At 43.9% G+C, this 19,844-nt stretch overlaps 1 protein-coding gene across 5 annotated transcripts in view; it reads left to right on the top strand.

Moving 5' to 3' along the window:
* Positions 1-16,158, top strand: part of LOC127930052 (protein shisa-6-like) — an 83,801-nt gene extending 67,643 nt beyond the window's left edge. For 2 of the 5 annotated variants that reach the window (XM_052519080.1, XM_052519083.1), the window contains 4 exons: positions 8,811-8,876; positions 9,780-9,800; positions 10,783-10,950; positions 15,518-16,158. In XM_052519080.1, the coding sequence (XP_052375040.1) occupies positions 8,811-8,876; positions 9,780-9,800; positions 10,783-10,950; positions 15,518-16,146 (884 nt within the window). In that variant the 3' untranslated portion in view covers positions 16,147-16,158. The remainder of the gene's footprint in view (positions 1-8,810; positions 8,877-9,779; positions 9,801-10,782; positions 10,951-15,517) is intronic. The other 3 variants (XM_052519084.1, XM_052519081.1, XM_052519082.1) reach the window with 2 other exon arrangements.
* Positions 16,159-19,844: the final 3,686 nt, after the last annotated feature.

Raw genomic sequence — 19,844 nt, 5'->3', positions numbered from 1 at the left:
TGCACTCATCATTATGGGCGAAGGCACGTGGAAAGGCGACTAATCAATGTGGTCCATATATTCTCGAGCGGCGCTCAAGTGTGGCCTTCTCTCCATCACTCGAAGTCTGGGGCTGCAGCTCTGGCTCTCACCCTATCAGAGGACAGCACACCATTAATCACAAGTGTCTTAATAAATGCTAGGAGACGAATGTCATCCAGTGCAACACGTCACACCTCACTGTGTCCAACGACTATTAATTAGCGTCATCAGCGTCCCCAAATGTTTGCGGGCTGTGAGCGATCATTTCATTAGCAAACTTTAGATGGGAGATACGAGGTAAATATTTTGAAGATGGGATAACAAGATGAACAGCAAACAATTCATGCAGATACTTGGCCACGATAAACAAGCTGAACTCTGTAGGACTAGTATCTATCACAGTCATTATGTAAATAGATACAATCACCTCGTGTACTCATCTTGTGGATTGATTGTTGCAGGATTGGTTACTTGCAGGAGGGCTGGGTAAGAAATTGGGTTGGGTAGGAAAAGAAGGCTGGGATAAAAAAAGCGAGATGAAGCGACTGATAAACAAAGGGATACTGAGCAAAGTCATCTTTCACTGCCTGAAAAAGTAGTAAAATAACACAAAGCTTCCTGCTAAGAGTTTCTATAACTAATTGTCAAACGGTTGGGCATTGATGGCATATCACCATCCTTTATCGTGGAGTGTCAAGGTGAGTGAAGACTATTTTTACTAAGGGGGCTAAAACCACATTGCTCTTAAAGTGCAGTTTAAAAGCTATCCTGTCCAGGGCTCAGTGTTATATGTGATTCCCTCCAGTCCAGGGCTGAGTGTCAGATGTGATTCCCTCCAGTCCAGGGCTGAGTGTCAGATGTGATTCCCTCCAGTCCAGGGTTCGGTGTTAGATGTGATTCCCTCCAGTTCAGGGCTGAGTGTCAGATGTGATTCCCTCCAGTCCAGGGTTCGGTGTTAGATGTGATTCCCTCCAGTCCAGGGCTCGTGTTAGATGTGATTCCCTCCAGTACAGGGTTCGGTGTTAGATGTGATTCCCTCCAGTCCAGGGCTCGGTGTTAGATGTGATACCCTCCAGTCCAGGGTTCGGTGTTAGATGTGATTCCCTCCAGTCCAGGGCTGAGTGTTAGATGTGATTCCCTCCAGTCCAGGGCTCGGTGTTAGATGTGATTCCCTCCAGTCCAGGGTTCGGTGTTAGATGTGATTCCCTCCAGTCCAGGTCTCGTGTTAGATGTGATTCCCTCCAGTCCAGGGTTCGGTGTTAGATGTGATTCCCTCCAGTCCAGGGCTCGGTGTTAGATGTGATACCCTCCAGTCCAGGGTTCGGTGTTAGATGTGATTCCCTCCAGTCCAGGGCTGAGTGTTAGATGTGATTCCCTCCAGTCCAGGGTTCGGTGTTAGATGTGATTCCCTCCAGTCCAGGGCTCGGTGTTAGATGTGATAGCCTCCCGTCCAGGGTTCGGTGTTAGATGTGATTCCCTCCAGTCCAGGGCTCGGTGTTAGATGTGATAGCCTCCAGTCCAGGGTTCGGTGTTAGATGTAATTCCCTCCAGTCCAGGGCTGAGTGTCAGATGTGATTCCCTCCAGTCCAGGGCTCGGTGTTAGATGTGATTCCCTCCAGTCCAGGGTTCGGTGTTAGATGTGATTCCCTCCAGTCCAGGGCTCGGTGTTAGATGTGATTCCCTCCAGTCCAGGGCTCGGTGTTAGATGTGATAGCCTCCAGTCCAGGGTTCGGTGTTAGATGTGATTCCCTCCAGTCCAGGGCTCGGTGTTAGATGTGATAGCCTCCAGTCCAGGGTTCGGTGTTAGATGTGATTCCCTCCAGTCCAGGGCTCGGTGTTAGATGTGATTCCCTCCAGTCCAGGGTTCGGTGTTAGATGTGATTCCCTCCAGTCCAGGGCTCGGTGTTAGATGTGATACCCTCCAGTCCAGGGTTCGGTGTTAGATGTGATTCCCTCCAGTCCAGGGCTGAGTGTCAGATGTGATTCCCTCCAGTCCAGGGCTCGGTGTTATGATATGATTCCCTCCAGTCCAGGGTTCGGTGTTAGATGTGATTCCCTCCAGTCCAGGGCTCGGTGTTAGATGTGATAGCCTCCAGTCCAGGGTTCGGTGTTAGATGTGATTCCCTCCTGTCCAGGGCTGAGTGTTAGATGGGATTCCCTCCAGTCCAGGGTTCCGTGTTAGATGTGATTCCCTCCAGTCCAGGGCTGAGTGTCAGATGTGATTCCTTCCAGTCCAGGATTCGGTGTTAGATGTGATTCCCTCCAGTCCAGGGTTCGGTGTTAGATGTGATTCCATCCAGTCCAGGGCTCGGTGTTAGATGTGATACCCTCCAGTCCAGGGTTCGGTGTTAGATGTGATTCCCTCCAGTCCAGGGCTGAGTGTCAGATGTGATTCCCTCCAGTCCAGGGCTCGGTGTTAGATGTGATACCCTCCAGTCCAGGGTTCGGTGTTAGATGTGATTCCCTCCAGTCCAGGGCTGAGTGTTAGATGTGATTCCCTCCAGTCCAGGGCTCGGTGTTAGATGTGATTCCCTCCAGTCCAGGGTTCGGTGTTAGATGTGATTCCCTCCTGTCCAGGGCTGAGTGTTAGATGGGATTCCCTCCAGTCCAGGGTTCCGTGTCAGATGTGATTCCCTCCAGTCCAGGATTCGGTGTTAGATGTGATTCCCTCCTGTCCAGGGTTCGGTGTTAGATGTGATTCCATCCAGTCCAGGGCTCTGTGTTAGATGTGATACCCCCCAGTCCAGGGTTCGGTGTTAGATGTGATTCCCTCCAGTCCAGGGCTGAGTGTCAGATGTGATTCCCTCCAGTCCAGGATTCGGTGTTAGATGTGATTCCCTCCTGTCCAGGACTCGGTGTTAGATGTGATTCCCTCCAGTCCAGCGCTCAGTGTTAGATGGGATTTCCTGTACATGAATCACAAGGTCAGGCTGAAGGGGAGAGGAAGGCTTTAGCCTCCAGTTGACTGGAAGCAGTATGCTACCAGAGCATGATTCACCTCAGCCTAAGACAGTCAGAAGGTGATAGGGAAGGCGATACAGAATCGATGGAAATGGATCAAAGAGCCTCATTCCCGGGGGCCCATAATGGGATGACGTCATGTGGAACGCTAGACCAGCACTCTCAACCCGCTGTCATTGGCCTCTCTGAGGGAAGGGAGGATTGACAGAGAGATTCAGAGCCACACACTGATCTGTCATTGTAATAGATGGACCTCATAGCACAAAGCTGCAGTAGAGGTGCTCAGAGATCTCAATACTCACGCTCAAGTTTGTTGACCGGTCTACCTTAGCTTCACAATTGACTTTGTCTCTTCAAAATGTGGGTGAAAACAAATTAGCCAAGCTAAATGAAAGAAAATGTAATTGAAATGTAAACATTTTGTCATGGTCTTCTTCCTCTTCATCTGAAGAGAAGGATCAGAGGACCAAAATGCGGCGTGGTATGTGTTCATAGTGAATATTTAATTAAAGAAAGTACTGAACACTGCATACAAAAACAATAAACCAATAACAACCGTGAAGCTACAAATGAGACCTGTGCTGACACAAGCCACTTGCATAGACAATCACCCACAAACAAACAGTGCAACCCAAGCTACCTAAGAATGACTAAGAATGATTCTCAATCAGAGACAACTAATGACACCTGCCTCTGATTGAGAACCATACTAGGCCGAAACATAGAAATCCCCAAATCATAGAAAATCAAACATAGACTGCCCACCCCAACTCACGCCCTGACCATACTAAATAATGAATACAAAACAAAGGAAATAAAAGGTCAGAACGTGACACATTTACACTTTGCATTCCATACCTTTGTGATTAAATGCCAGTGTGCGGTCAACCCAAGCTCATAATTGCAAAGTCATTTCAGTTGTTATTTTTCCAGCTTGTTGTGTCTTCACAATGCCTGGCATTTCTCCTTCATTAAAATGTTTCATCGCCTCCCCCATTAACAATTGCCTTATGCTGAAAATACAAATATAATTGTGGGAAAACATAGAAAGTAATTATTCAAACAAAAAAATAAAGAAAGGGAAATTAAAATGGAAATGAATTGATCATTTGCATTCGGTAGGATTTTTGCATCTCTTCCATGAAAAACTGACTCCTTTTATTTTTCACTGAAAATTAAATGAATTCGGTTGTTGAGCATTCTTGAATATGGCTTATTCAATGAATATGAGAGCTCTTGTCACGACTTCCGCCGAAGTTGGTCCTTCTCCTTGTTTGGGCGGTGTTCGAAGTCACCGACCTTCGAGCCTTCGCTGATCCTCTTTTCATTTTCCTTTGGTTTTGTCCTGTCTTCCATCACACCTGGTTCCAATCCCATCAATTACATGTTGTGTATTTCACCCTCTTGTCACGCCCTGACCTTAGAGATCCTTTTAATTATCTGTTTTGGTTAGGTCAGGGTGTGACTAGGGTGGGCAATCTAGTTTTCCTATTTCTTTGTTTGGCCTGGTATGGTTCCCAATCAGAGGCAGCTGTCTATCGTTGTCTCTGATTGGGGATCATACTTAGGCAGCCTTTTCCCACCTTAGTTTGTGGGATCTTGATTTTGTATAGTTGCTGTGTAGCCTGCAGCACTTTACATATGTTTTGTATTTTGTTGTTTTTTCGGTGTTCATTTTAATAAAAGTAAGATGTTCGCCTACCGCGCTGCACCTTGGTCTCCTCATTCAAACGATGAGCGTAACACCTCTGTTCCCCCTCATGTCCTTGTCGTGATTGTTTATTGTGCACGTCTGTCCTGGTGTGCGTTGGGTTATGTACCCTTTATTTTATTATTCTGTTTTCCGGTGGGTTTTGTTAATAAACTGCGCCGTTGGAAACAGTTATTTCTCTCCTGCGTCTGACTTCTCTGCCGCCAGTTCGCACCCCTTACAGCTCTTTAGGATAGACATCTGTTAGTAATAGAAACAGCCATAGAGAGAGTGTGCAAAAGGCTGATATTAGTCTGATCCTCAAATCTTATCTGGGGAAGGTTATGGGAGAAATGTTCCTGCATGCAAAACATTTGGTTGGTTCTGGATTACCACTTAATACGTAGAGCTCAATGGCAAATTCTGTCTTTGAGCTTCATGCATTTTGAAAAGAACCTTTCCATTAGAACTGATCCAATCCCATCAATTCATATCATATGACTCTGTATAGCCATTATAATTGTAGTTTTTAAATTTAAAATATATATATATTTTTTAGTTACATATCCAATCTATAGAGAGCTGTTTTTGCAAGTGGATACTGTATGCTTCTCTCCCATGACTCCTACATGATTCCAGGTGTTGCTGTTCCATTCAACTTGGATCCTTCAAGAAGATGATAAGATGCTAAGGCAGGGATAAAGGCAGCTTTGAATGATGTTACTTCTTTCCAATTGAAGGAGACATCAGATAAATCTGTGCTTATCCTTGTTAGCAAGTCACGAGATCAACAAACTTCAGGCCACCGGAGGAGGTTTGGTAAAGTTGCAACATGTTTTTGGTTTATGTCATGCAACTGTTGTTTTTTATGTCTCTCCCAATATGGTTGTTACTTTTTTATACTATGCAATTGTTGTATCACTGGGAACTCTTTGCAGTACGTGACGCAGAAAACTAACAGACGTTGTAATGGCATTGGCAGATGAGCTTGATGAAAAATGTCCCGACCCCCTAAAGATTTGTCAATGTAGGGCAGATACAGTTATAGACCAGCATTAGTTCAAGCTCATGTGGCTCAGTGTTTCTTAAAGCAACAGTGATGTATCCAGGCATGCCTTGCAACTGGTTCAAAGTGTCATCTTTCATTGTGCCTCATGACGTGTGCCACATGGCGTGAGGTTTACTCTCACAATATTGTTTTGTCTTCTCTTCCAATCTGTATTGTTGTTTTGTCTGTAGAGTGACTAATATTCTTTATTTGAAGCACAGGGATTCAGTTAGTCATCTTGAACTTAACAATTAGAAGTCCCGGATTTCTTCTGAATGTGTAAAGAGCTGGGATATTCACTTATTATAAACTTTAGCAACAACTACGCTGCTGTACACTGAAACAAAGCAGCACCTGCAAACCATAATCACACCCCAAAAACACCCTGCATTGTGCACAATAGAACCTCTGGTCTCAGCGCATATCGATACAAAGCCCATATTCATGCAGAACCTGTCTGCGTTGATGGTAGGTTCTTGCAGTGCATCTGCCCCAGCAGGCTCCTGTCCCTCCCTCTACCACCCCAGGGTGTAAGGAGGAGAGATGAGTTGAGGTGAGCCTCAGCCCCAGCCAGCCACCCTGCAGGGCCCACATGGCACTTTACACACGGCCAGGGTAATGACACAGCGTGGGCTCTCATCGTTACAGGCAGTCCATCAGGTTTCACTGACAGAGGCAGAGTGAAGCTTTCAAAATGGATCTGGGTAACAGTGGGATCCCCTCTGTCTTGTCCAGCCACTGGAACCTGGAAGGGTTTCACTCAGTGGTGCCCAAAATGCCTGCATTATGTTCAACCAAGCATGTCTGACATGTTGAGGGGATGTTAAACCATTAGATATGTAGTATGTATGTAGTTCCTATGTAATAACAAAGTGTATTCATTATAATAACCAGAGATATCGGTTTGAGGGTATTGACAAAGTACAATGTGGACTCATAATGGGTAAAATGCGAATAATTGTTGGTATCAAGTAAAGCATTGATCTGTCACATCTGAATGAAGACTTTCACACACCAGAGCCATTCCAAATGAGCTCTATTACAGTAGATAAACTACACCTGAAGTGCAGATGTGTATAACTCCAACAATACTGTTATATGGCATTCATTATTTCAAATTCTCACAAAGCCCCTCCACTGACAGGCTCCAGAGCATAGAAATAAGAATGAATAGAATGGGTTTCCCATTCAAGCCAACGACGGCAATATGGGTTGGGCATGGAGGTCTTTGTGAGTGTACCCAGGAGTTTACCAGTAAAAATACCAGATTTAGAGGTTCCAAGCCAGTTCTATTCATTGTTATTTTTATGATCCAGAGCCCTGCAGGCAGTACAGCTGTTCATCCAAACATTCCTGTACCTGTTTCTGGACACGTTACAGACTGGATTGAAATGACTGGACACCTCTGAATTTCTGAGAGTCGTGTGACTTTTCTACTGTACATCTGATTCATGAGTTGATGCATTTACATAGTGGTGGGTGGATATGGGAGTCCTGGGGCATGACATCTTCCCACCTCCTTACACACAACAGACAGGATGTGGGTGTTCTTCAGCAAACAACATCATCTGCGGTTGTTCACATTTGCTTAACTTTTTAAGGCGTGCAACTGTAGGAGGTCCACTCTGAGAAGATAATCAATGGTGATGCAATACAAAATGGATGCACATACTGTATAAGAAAAACGGAATGTTACCAACGTTTATGAAAAGAAAGCCAATACAACAGGAAGGCAGATATAGGAGCAGTCACTCCAATCAGTTTTTGAACAACCTTTAGAAACCTGAAGTATTCCAACACGTTTTTTGGGGGACGGCCTGATTGTTAGACAGTTTGTAGATAGCAGGGAATCTCTTCTTTTCAGTGTAAAACGTTTTCCCTGGCAAGCTCAAAGCAGTTTAGTTTAGCTCAGCCATCTGAAGATCGTGTAATTGGTCCCTTGATCAAACAGGGTGATTGAACAGGGCAATACAGCTATAGTGTGAAGGGAGATTGGGCACAAATCTTGTTTTATGTTCGTAAAGGATATTGGGATTTGGAATACCGGTACATTGCCATTTAATTGGATGATGTTGTCCATTGGTTGTTGTTCTACTCCGTTGTATTGTTTCTAAAAAGCTTTTCCTTTAGAACTGTGGTAAAATCCAGTTTAACAAGGTACTTTACCCTACTGTGCTGATTGCTGTGACATAAATCTCTCCAACAGGAAGCAATTTTCCCTGCAAAATGTATGTTATGCGCAGTTCCAGCTACTTATCCGAAACCAGAAGATGAAATGAAGGCTTGTGTTGCCACGCATCTTTTTTGTAACTGTCACAACTCTCCATTAGCAAGTCACAGTAATGGAAAGAAAGCAACTGTTTTTCTAACGCCACGGAGATGCTCTCCTGTCACTTCACGTTAAACATTCTGAAGAGTTCACATTTTATTTGAGTTTCTTTTGTGTTTAGGGTTCTAATGGGATGATCAATGAGTTTGTTGAAATGCAAATAAGGTACAGTGTCCTGCATCTGCTGCTGTAGTAGAGGAGAAACTGTGCTCTACATTGACCAAATAGACATCATTGAATAAAGGGAACATATTCACTCTGTCACATGACATTTAGTCCCACAGATGTCAGGAGGTTGACGATTCGGATTAAATCTGTCTTCCCTCATTCTTCGTTGCTCAAAAGGGAATAGCACAAAATGCCTGCCTTAAAATGTGACTGTGTAGTAGACTAAAGATGCACAAAATGCCTGCCTTAAAATGTGACTGGGTAGTAGAGTAAAGATGCACAAAATCCCATAAATCATCAGTCAGATATCAAAGCACACCACTGCTATCTCTGGACAGATCTCCTACTTTGAATTTAGTAACGCAAAGACAATTTACTAAAATGTCTGTCAATGGGACATATGTTTATGTGATCATTCACAGTGGTGTCCAGTCAGCCTGCATTACAAGAGTCAATGTTCACAAAAATGAGGGATCATATTGTCATGTATTAACAGCCATTTATTTGACATGAAATTAAATGCACATAATGTGAATCTATGGTAATGTTTCATTTGATTTCCAAACCTAACCTTTTCATTGTTTTCCCAATAGGCAGCCACCAACATGATTATCAACATAGTCACCTGGATCTTACCCAGGCCCACACACCTAAAATTGGTAAGGATATTTAAGGTTTGCATGTTCACATAAGTACAGTATATATAACATGACTGTGGTTGGTTGGTAATATTTCACTCTTTCCAATGAGTAATAAAAAATGTTTAGATAGTAACTAACCGTCTGTCGACATATATGGTAGATGGAAAGTACATTATGGATACTAGCCATGCCCTTTTAAGTCTGAGATTATACTGCCACACAACACACAGTGGCTCTTGGGTATGCTACAAAGATGTCTTCATTTACCCCAATAAAGTTGAGGGAGGATTAAGTCATATTGATTTCCTGAATGCATGGTTTTATCAGCTCCAGTACGACACATGAACTCTGATTAAATTCGAAATAAGTCAAAATATGCTTTTTTAGAATTCAAGCGAGGACAAAACCATTTTTCTTGACGGGAAATGAATAGCTTGGATAGCAAATGAAACGGGGTCTTGTGGAAAATGAATTATAATGGCATCTGTACGGCTTACTCAAGTTATTGAAAAACTTCAATTACTTATATTGTGCCTTATCTATTTTCCTAAATTAGATTTTCTATGAAAAGAGAGATGCTTTTTAGCATGAAATTATTGAGTGGTCACAGCTCTAACACTGCAGAGAAATACCATGAGTTCAGAAAGAAAAGCTATTTGTGCATTGTTGCACAATGCACTGAAACGCTACACCATGCTACACTGTCTGTTTCAACATCAGTGGAGCTGTGGACTCCAACCTCATGGCAGGATAGTTTTCCAATTGTATGTTTTGAGGCCAACATTTTCAAAGGCAAAGGGACTTTTGAAAGTCATTTGAAACAGAAAATGTCAGACACATTGGTTTGGTTATTAATACATACTATGAATAATGTTTGTTATTGTACTGATCCATTTTCTCTTACTTGGATTTGTTATGTAGCACACAGACAAATGAGACATGGTAAGTAATACGCATATACACCTGCTGTACATGTGTATTCCCTTTCTCTTTTACGTACTGTATAAGTCGACCTCTTGTTGTGACAGTTGGTGACAGTTATGTCTTGTATATCGCTGGGGTCAAGGCGGGGGTTCACTCTTCCTTTTTGTTCAGACTGAATGAACCAAAGTTGACACCAAACTCTCACTTACCTTCTCACTCTGCTCTGCTCTCTTTCTCTCTCTCTCTCCAGTATCTCTCTTTGTTGGGTTACCTGCCACATAGTGTTTGCAATGGTAGAGTTTCATTAAGATATGTGGTAACGCTTCAGAACCGGACCTTTGTTACACAAAATACACATTCTACTCCCTTCCATCTTTTCTTGCTCACACTCACACTATCTTTCACTCTGTCTCTGTCTCTCACGGAATGCCTCACTTCTGTTCCACATGGTCCTTGGTGTTGTGTGTCCCTGTCCTCTCTATCACAATAGTCACCCAGCCCTATTTTTAAACCTGCCACCGCTGACCAGCACCTCAGAGGACTGGTAATGCTCCACCCCACCCTAACGCTGCTAACGCTCTAGCTGCCTGCGCCACAACCACTTGTCCCACATAACCATGGCCACAGCAGGCAGGCAGCATAGCCACCCGAAATGGTGCCACGCATACTAGTGACAGCTAGCGTGGCGAGTGAACTTGCAGTCGCAACTAATCCTAGCACACCAGAATTGCACTCTTAAATAACATTTAAAAACCCCCACAACAACTCATGTTAAATCCCGGTTAGAAGAGTCGAACATAACAGTCCCCACTTCAGCTATCCTCACCCACATACCCCCACCGCACCCACACACCCTCCTCACACCCACACTCTGTATCCCCCTGTCTCCTCCAGTGAAGACCCCCTGTGTACGCGCCCCTCTCTGTGGCATCCTCCAGACTGTCGGCTGTCTGATTGTAGCCTGATTGCACTGCGTCAATCTCTCCTGTCTCCCCTGCAGAGAAGCCCCAGCGTATGAACAACATCCTAACCTCGCAAACAGAGCCATACGACCTGGACATGTCCTTCTCACGCTCCTTCCAGAATCTCACCCACCTGCCTCCCAACTACGAACTGGCGGCAATGAGCAAAGCTGACTTAAGTAAATACTCCTCTCTCCACAAATTAAGTAGGTGGTCTTTCATTACATACACCATCATGTTTGTTTGATCTCCTGCCTGGACCCCGCCAGTCCACAGGGGGGAGAAAAGGTTGATCTTAACACATTGTGTTGAAGACCACATTGCATTCAAGTACTGTGATGCAATAGTAACCCTGTATGGATGCCTATTACAGGGATGCAAACATAAGTCATGAGCACAAAGTCATTGGGGTTATGAGCTGAATCCAGAGGAAGACATCTCTGTGTGTGAGATGGGTTTCTTGAAATGCACAAGCACATGTTAAAGTCACTGGATTCAGCCCCAGTGTCCCCATCTACCGACCCATTGACTGACATCTAATTGTCATGTAATTTGGCTCCATCTGTGGCCCGTGTCATGTAGCTAATGTCTGGTAATGACATATTAACAGCCATTTCTCCATACCCACACGAGTATAGACGCCAACAAGATGGGACTAATGTCTCTGAGATGAGATCTGGGTCAGCCCGATTATTATCATTATATTTCCTCTGCATGATGGCTTGACTTTCACCATTCTCCTTATCCCCTATGACAGCTGCATGCTCTACAGTATGCTCCTCCTTTAGTATCCTGTGGTTGGTTGCGTTGCATGTGTCATGTGTCATGCAAAAGCATTAGTTCCTTCCTGCTCGAATGTTCAATAGTGCTGTATTAAAATAAGTAGGGTGTGGTATTCTAGTGCAGGCTTGTATGTTATGCTCAGTGTGGACACAGAGAATCAATGTGACGAAACCTTTGATGTGGACAACATTGATAACATCTGAATTGTCTATACTCAGCGATGCTGAGTAGAGTAGATGCTTCTTCATCTAGTACTGCTCAATAGAAACATTACCCACTGGGCACACACTGGCTGAATCAACATTGATTCCTCCTCAATTCAATGTAATTACGTTGAACCAACGTGGAATAGATGTTGAATTGATGTCTGTGCCCAGTGGATAGATATAAGACCATAAAATAATCCAAGGATTTCATAACCTTGATGAAAAAACTCATTCATGTTGTATTAGTTAATTAGTTACTGTTGTTCATCGAATGATTAAAGTTTCTAATTGCGTGATTAACTTAATCAAGCAATTATTAACTCATTAACCTGGGGCACCATGGGGAAACTAGTTTTATTGAGTTTCTATTTCTCATATTATAAAGAATATCAGAATATCGATTTTACAACAGCCGCTAATTAACCAGTTGCCTCTACCAATCTCGTTCTGAATGTCGATTAGCCTGTGAATCTGCGCGGACTCGGGTCTCACCAATTAGTTCGTACCACAAAAATCTTAGTTTAATATTTACTTACTAAAAAGCTAAAATTATGATAAAAGATACACATAGACAAAACACACGTTCGATGACGCACTACTCCGGCGCACCTCCCTGATCGTCCTCCCGATGTCAGTGTCCTTTTGGCTTAGGAGTCTGTTCCCGCACCCTTTGCTCTGGAAGGGGTCTTCTGAGGACAGACAGCTCTGTAGCTTAGAGTTCACAGCATAGGAATGAAACCCTTTAGGTACCACGATTCGATAGGAGATGGAGGTGGTTCTACTTGAATTCACCCGCTTAGACACAGCTACTCATCCGTAGCTTGGGTAGAAAAGGATTTCTTTGTCTTCAAACTTGCGTTGCATTCTGGGTTTCGTTGACTTTTTAGACCTTTCTGCAGCTTGGGTCACGTAGTCTTCCTGTAAATTCTATACTCACAGGTTTTATAACCTTTAGTCAGAAGTGGGCGTAACCGCGTTTAGGGCAATTCTCTGGGCGTACCAAGTTAATGAGGCAAGGTCTAGATTTTATTCAAATCCAATTTTAGACAACTAACTTAACATTTCATCTTCCCCAAAACATTCACTTTGATTTGGATATTTTCCATACAACGTACAATGTATAAACATCAAACATATACTAGGAAAACTCTTCACATTACAATGTTTTCGTATTAACCTTTAATAACAAAACAAAAATGACATACATTTTCATATTCCATCTATCGTCATGATCACCATTGTGGCTGACGGAAACCATTGTTCCAAAGTCCCTTTATTTCATGTTTAATGTTCTGAGGATGGTTCTCCATAGAAACAGGACAAAGGAATTTGTCTGTGGCCTGAGATTTACCAGAGGCGTGAGGGGTCATAAAACCCCCCACATCTTCAGACCCCTAGATCTCTCCTCCTCTGTTGGGGTTGAGAGATAATCTGTAGGGTTGTGGTCTCCTGTAACCTGACCTGGTCAGGACAGTCATGACAATGTTATGCACCAATTTAAATTTCCCTTATCAAACCAAGGGGTCTTCTCTTAATGTCATAGGGCGTTGTAAACACACTGAAATCACAGAGAGGAATCTAATTAAATGAAAAACAGTTTGAGCTGGGACCCATAAACCCTAAAGTATTTGTCAGAGAAGTGAATATTTCAGTTCTCTACCTACCTACAGTACAGTGACAGCTCTTCTGAGAGGAGAGGTCCCTCATACCTCTGATAGATGCTGTGGCTTTGTGCAAGGAGAGAGGCTTTGGAAAAATGCCAAAAACATATATAATGCTTTTTTAATGAAACCATTTCGAGAGATGATGCTGAAAATCTAATTAATATGGTTCATTTGTGATTCTATGCTGTAGTCTGTGTGTGATTCCTCCGCTTCCTCCTCCCCCTCCTTCGTTCTCCCCTGTCCGTCAGACAGGACTGGAGGGAGCCGGGGATGGAGATGGAGGACACTACTCTAAAATAACCTGCTCAGACCCTCCAAGGAGCTAGTGGGTGGAGCGGAAGGGAGGAGGCAGCAGCAATCTTATTTGGCTCGGTCTTCTCCTTCTTTCTGTAATCAACTTAAAAGGCATTAGAACACTCGTCAGAACAACAGAGCCCCTTTAATCCCCATGCCAAGCAAAAAGCTAAATGATATTATTGTGGGCCCCTTTCTCTTACCACGTCTTATCTTAATCCCCTCTAAAGATCCCTTTATAATTGATGTTTCACAAGTTTTTCTACAAGTGTATGTGCATTATGTGATTACTGCTCCGTCTGGGCCGGATGATGGCGTATTGGGATCAATAGCTACCACAGATACTCACCACATTGAATTGAATTTGGGTGACTGGAGACTTCAGTTGAATTAAGGGTAAGGAAAGGGAAAGGGGATACCTAGACAGTTAGCCACAGCTAGCAGGTTTGTGGTTTCACCTCACCTTCGAGACCCCGTGCCCTCTCAAAATCGAATGCATGTTAAAGTGCAACGTCTTATTCAAAGCAGCAAGGAAATGAATCCAGAATCTATCTCTTGAACATAAAAGTAAAAAGGAAGGACATACATTTGTTCTTTGTAACATCATGAACATGGACACAAAACACACAAGGTTGCAAAGTTGCATCTTTCATACTAATAATGTGGCTTAATGCCCTATGTGAATTATTTACGAAAGGTCTAACATTTTTTAACAACAGTTAAAATGTCAAATTTAAATTGATTCCCAACTTGAAATGTCAAAACTAAAGCATCCGAGGAGAGTTGGTGGAAATGTCTCTGAGTACAACATGAAATCAACCCCTATTTCAACATGGCATAGTATTTTTAATGCAATGATGTCAATTCTAAATCTGTGATCTATAGGCTTAGGATAAACTGAACCCTAATCCTTATAACTCGAACGAAGAGGAACTTAAATGAAGCTAAGGGACATGTCCTGTCTATTGTGGGCAAGCTATAGCCTCTGGGTCAGTGTTGAAGAACATTTCTTACCATAATGTCACACCTAAAAGGACCCCTGGAGAAAAAGACAAAACGCAATTGCCAGAAGCCTAACCCAGGTCTTCTTCATTAGTGATGCATGGCTGGGGAAAATAAATCCCTTATGTAGAGAAAAAAAGGTTATCTTCTCTATCCAGGCATGGCATCTATCTAAGGAGGAGGGTTTAAATATCCATACCAAAACAAAATCCTTATCATTCAAATCTTAGTCAAGCACAGTCTTGTCCAGACATTTTTAGACCACCTCTGTGTGTTCCTGAGGCCTTAGGAAATTAGCTTCCGCTGAGGTATCTAACCCCCAGAGATGACAGTTAGTCACAGTAGTTTCAGGGTGCCATCAATCTGATGTTTCCAGGCCCAGCCGGTCTAAAAGCCTGTTTAAAAGTCATTTGAGAGGAGCCCGCCGCTTTCCTCATGCAGATGTAATGACTTTAACATCAGGAGAGTGTTGGCACTCGCTGTAGAGCCCCTCTGCTTTTGGCAGAGTCAAACCACTGGCTACCCTGCAGTGCAACACTCGCATCACTGACAGTTTGATTGTTTTGCCTCGCGGCAGGCGTGTCGTCCTTTCCACGCCAGAACAGGAGTGGAATTATTGTGATGCGAGAGAGCCCCTGACTTCTCCCATGAAAGCAAAGGACAGAAAATGCAATCATAATCAAAGGGGAATGGTAGGAGTTGTCACAGTAGAACTGCTGAGCTGATCCACTCAGGAGGAGGTATAGAATCATTCTTTATATAGAGTGTAATGTTTCTCCTGTCCTTCTCCCTCTTTCCTCCCACCCCCCTCCTTTCCCACTCAGGTGATAAGGACATAGATGAGTACTACATGCGGAAGCGACACCAAGACTTGGCAGGTCGGCAGATTCTGCAGCCGCCCCACATGGTGAAGCTGAACACAGAGCCCCACCAGCAGCACCGTCAGCGGCCTCACCGTGTCCAGAGGGCCATGTCCCAGGACCATGTGCTGTCCCCAGAGAGGACCCCACGCCATGGCTACGGCCTCTCAGCCTACAACATGGGTGTCTCTTCCTACGGCAGCCGCATTCTCTCAGAGGAGCAGCTGCTCTCCGCAGACCGCCTCCAGTCCCAGGACCCCCTGCTCTCGCCGGACAAGATGCTGTCGCTGCGGCGCTCCAACTTCCGGGAGAAGGCCATGTCGCGGGCCATGTCCCATGTAGACATTAACTTTGTGCCCACCACACCCGTCATAGACCGCAGTGAGCGCTACGCTAAGATGCAAAAGATGCACTCCCATCCCACTACCATCAACGACTCATACAACACGCTCACCGTCAACCACCCGACCACCAACAAGAGGCAGCAGTTTGCCTCACGACGGACACACACGGTGGACCATCTACAGTACATCCCAGGCCACCAGCACAACAACCAGTACCGCACGGCCAGTAAGAACGAGGTAACTGTTTAACGAGAGGGTGGCTGGCCAAGGATTCCTGTGTCAACAGACTGTCAACAGATGAAAACAGCAGATACTTCCAGAGGTGTGCAACCTCACCTTAGGTCTTCTTTTCAAAGTAGCCAACAACTAACCCTTCTTGCTTTCAGCTCAAGCTCTCTGTTTCATTCAGATTTGGATCATCACAACTAGAATCAACTACAAAGACATCAGTACTTTCTCTATAAGGCAACATAAGGGCTTTGCACGTTGACACATAAGGAATGCTTTATGTGAGGTTATCCGTAAGAAGACAATATTTTTTAAAAAGGGGAATTGGAAAGGAACTGGATCAACTTTATAAATATATACATATATTTACTATTTGTATTTTCAGTCCTTGTTATAGCTTTAGAGATTCTTATTGAACTTATCTGGTGTTAGAACTTCAAAGAGGTGCCTCTCGAAATTGTTCCCATTTCAATGATGAAGTGGATTTGTGGGTTAAAAAGCACAATTAATGGGTTTCTTTCTCTGTTGGTTTATTCTTGTTTTTTGGTAACGGCCAGCACATATCAGCTTATTAGTGGATATAGTGGCAATTTCCGTTGCATAAATGATTGTAAATAGGCTATATTAGCAGAATTATACACTAAATGAGAAGAGCTGAACAAGTGGAATTGTTGAGTTTCTACCCAAGAGTCTACAGTCTTTTCACAATTAAAGATCACAATTTCAGATTAGTCCAAACCCTCAACAAATACATGATACTAACAAACATGTTCAATAATGTGTGTGCGTATGTGTGTATATTTTTGTAACTGTGCTTGTAGGATGATTGTGTATGGCTAGGGTTGAATCAACCTCATGCCACTGTTAATTAGCAGCTTTAGACTGTAGGCACACTACTCCACAGGTGACCATGTAAACTAATGCTTCTTTCAATAGCTTCATTTTCTGCACTCATTCCCTCGCTATATAATCCAAGTGGATGACATCCATTTTGTTTTCAGTTCGGAAAAGCTGCTTTCATTCTGATATACAGTATTGTTGTATATTTGACTCCATTCATCAGAGTTGAAGAATAATAGTTGTTGTTATGTGTTTACAATTGTTACATTGTTGCAGGTGTGTTGACGTACCTGACACAATCGACAAAGAGGACATCAATATAATCACTAGCTAAGCAAGGATTAAAACTGTGATTTTTATGTCCAGATGTTTTCATTAAAGCAATGCCTTATTGTGTGGAAGCCCCATACTCATGTTCTTAATTATACAATCACGCTTGTGTTTTTATGTCTTGTGTCTAACATGTGGATGCGTAACCAACTTTGTACGTCATTTTTTAAATCATGGATGATTTACCAGCACTATAGAAGCACACAATCCGTTTATGTGTTATACCTCAATCTATAGGACTGTAACGGTTTTCTAGGTGTGAAGGAGAGTCGGACCAAAATGCAGCGTGTAGATTGCGATCCATGTTTAATGAACAACGTAAACACGAATTAACACAAACACTACAAAACAAAGAACGTAAATAACGAAACGAAAACCGAAACAGCCTATACTTGTGTCAACTAACACAGCGACAGGAACAAAGACACTAAGGACAATCACCCATGACAAACTCAAAGAATATGGCTGCCTAAATATGGTTCCCAATCAGAGACAACGATAAACACCTGCCTCTGATTGAGAACCACTCCAGACAGTCATAGACTTTGCTAGATACCCCACTAAGCTACAATCCCAATACCAACACCAAAACCCCAAGACAAAACACACCACAATACAAAAACCCCATGCCACACCCTGGCCTGACCCAATACATGAAGATAAACACAAAATACTTCGACCAGGGTGTGACAGAACCCCCCCTCCCCTAAGGTGCGGACTCCCGAACGCACCTCAAAACAATAGGGAGGGTCCGGGTGGGCGTCTGTCCATGGTGGCGGTCCCGGCGCGGGACGTGGACCCCACTCAGTCAATGTCTTAGTCCCCTCTCCTCACGTTCCTGGATAGTCCACCCTCGCCGCCGACCATGGCCTAGTAGTCCTCACCCAGAACCCCACTGGACTGAGGAGCAGATCGGGACTGAAGGACAGCTCGGGACTGAGGCAGCTCGGGAGTGAGAGAAAGCTCGGGAGTGAGAGAAAGCTCGGGAGTGAGAGAAAGCTCAGGAGTGAGAGGAAGCTCAGGAGTGAGAGGAAGCTCAGGAGTGAGAGGAAGCTCAGGCAGGTAGATAGATCTACCAGATCCTGGCTGGCTGGTGGTCTCAGCAGATCCTGGCTGACTGGCAGATCCTGGCTGACTGGCAGATCCTGGCTGACTGGCGGATCTGGCGGATCCTGGCCAACTGGCAGATCCTGGCCGACTGGCAGTTCTGGCAGATCTGGAAGAGTCTGGTTGACTGGCAGATCTGGAAGAGTCTGGTTGACTGGCAGATCTGGAAGAGTCTGGTTGACTGGCAGATCTGGAAGAGTCTGGTTGACTGGCAGATCTGGAAGAGTCTGGCTGACTGGCGGATCTGGATGAGTCTGACTGCCTGGCAGATCTGGAAGAGTCTGGCTGACTGGCGGATCCTGGCAGACTGAAAGATCTGGCTGGCCATGCTGACTGGCGGCTCTGGCTGCTCCATGTAGGCTGACAGCTCTGGCGGCTTCTTACAGACTGGCAGCTCTGGCGGCTCCGTGCAGACTGGCAGCTCCTTGCAGACTGGCAGCTCCTTACAGACTGGCAGCTCCTTGCAGACTGACAGCTCCTTGCAGACGGACAGCTCCGTGCAGACTGGCAGCTCCTTGCAGACTGGCAGCTCCTTGCAGACTGGCAGCTCCTTGCAGACTGACAGCTCCTTGCAGACTGGCAGCTCTGGCTGCTTCATGCAGACTGACAGCTCTGGCTGCTCCATGCAGACTGACAGCTCTTGCTGCTCCATGCAGACTGACACACACACACAGTGAAACCCAGGCTACCTAAATATGGTTCTCAATCAGAGTCAGGTGATTCTCGTTGTCTCTGATTGGGAACCATATTTACGTAGCCTGGGTTTCACTGTGTGTTTTGTGGGTGATTGTTCCTGTCTCTGTGTTTGTTGTCACAAGATAGGCTGTATAGGTTTTCGCGTTTCGTTTGTTGTTTTGCATATTTAGTTATTTCATGTATCGTTCATTTTTTCATTAAAGAACATGAGTAACCACCACGCCGCATTTTGGTCCGATTCTCTTTCTACAGACGAACGCCGTTACAAGGACACAAATTTTACAAGGATGAAATTCTTAAATTAACTAAATGTTCTTTGAAAAGAAGCAAAGTAAGTGATTATTTTAAGCAAAAAAACACAAGAAACTAGAATTGAACAAATATTTCACATGAGAAAGAAACATGTCTTCCACATTTTCAAATTCATCCAGACTTCCTTGTGGACTCCCACTGTGTCCTCTTATACTTATAGAGTAACAGACACATCAAGTACATGATTTGTCGTTATTTTTACTTTTCAACTATCTCTTCAGTTAACAAGAAAGTCCAAATATTATCGTAAAATCCTGGGTCATGGAAATGGGTATATAGACATTTACAGTAGTGATGTTGTTATATACATTTGCTGGTCATTGACAATTTCAAACATTCTCACTGGTGTACTACCTTAAATGTTAGGAGCTTGCATAATATTGTTACAACTTGTGCAGTGTGTCCATATTTAAGACTTAATTTTGCCATTTGTC

The sequence above is a fragment of the Oncorhynchus keta genome, chromosome 5 (assembly GCF_023373465.1).
Source record: "Oncorhynchus keta strain PuntledgeMale-10-30-2019 chromosome 5, Oket_V2, whole genome shotgun sequence".
NCBI lineage: Eukaryota > Metazoa > Chordata > Actinopteri > Salmoniformes > Salmonidae > Oncorhynchus > Oncorhynchus keta.
This window is presented reverse-complemented; position numbering and strand designations above follow the sequence as displayed.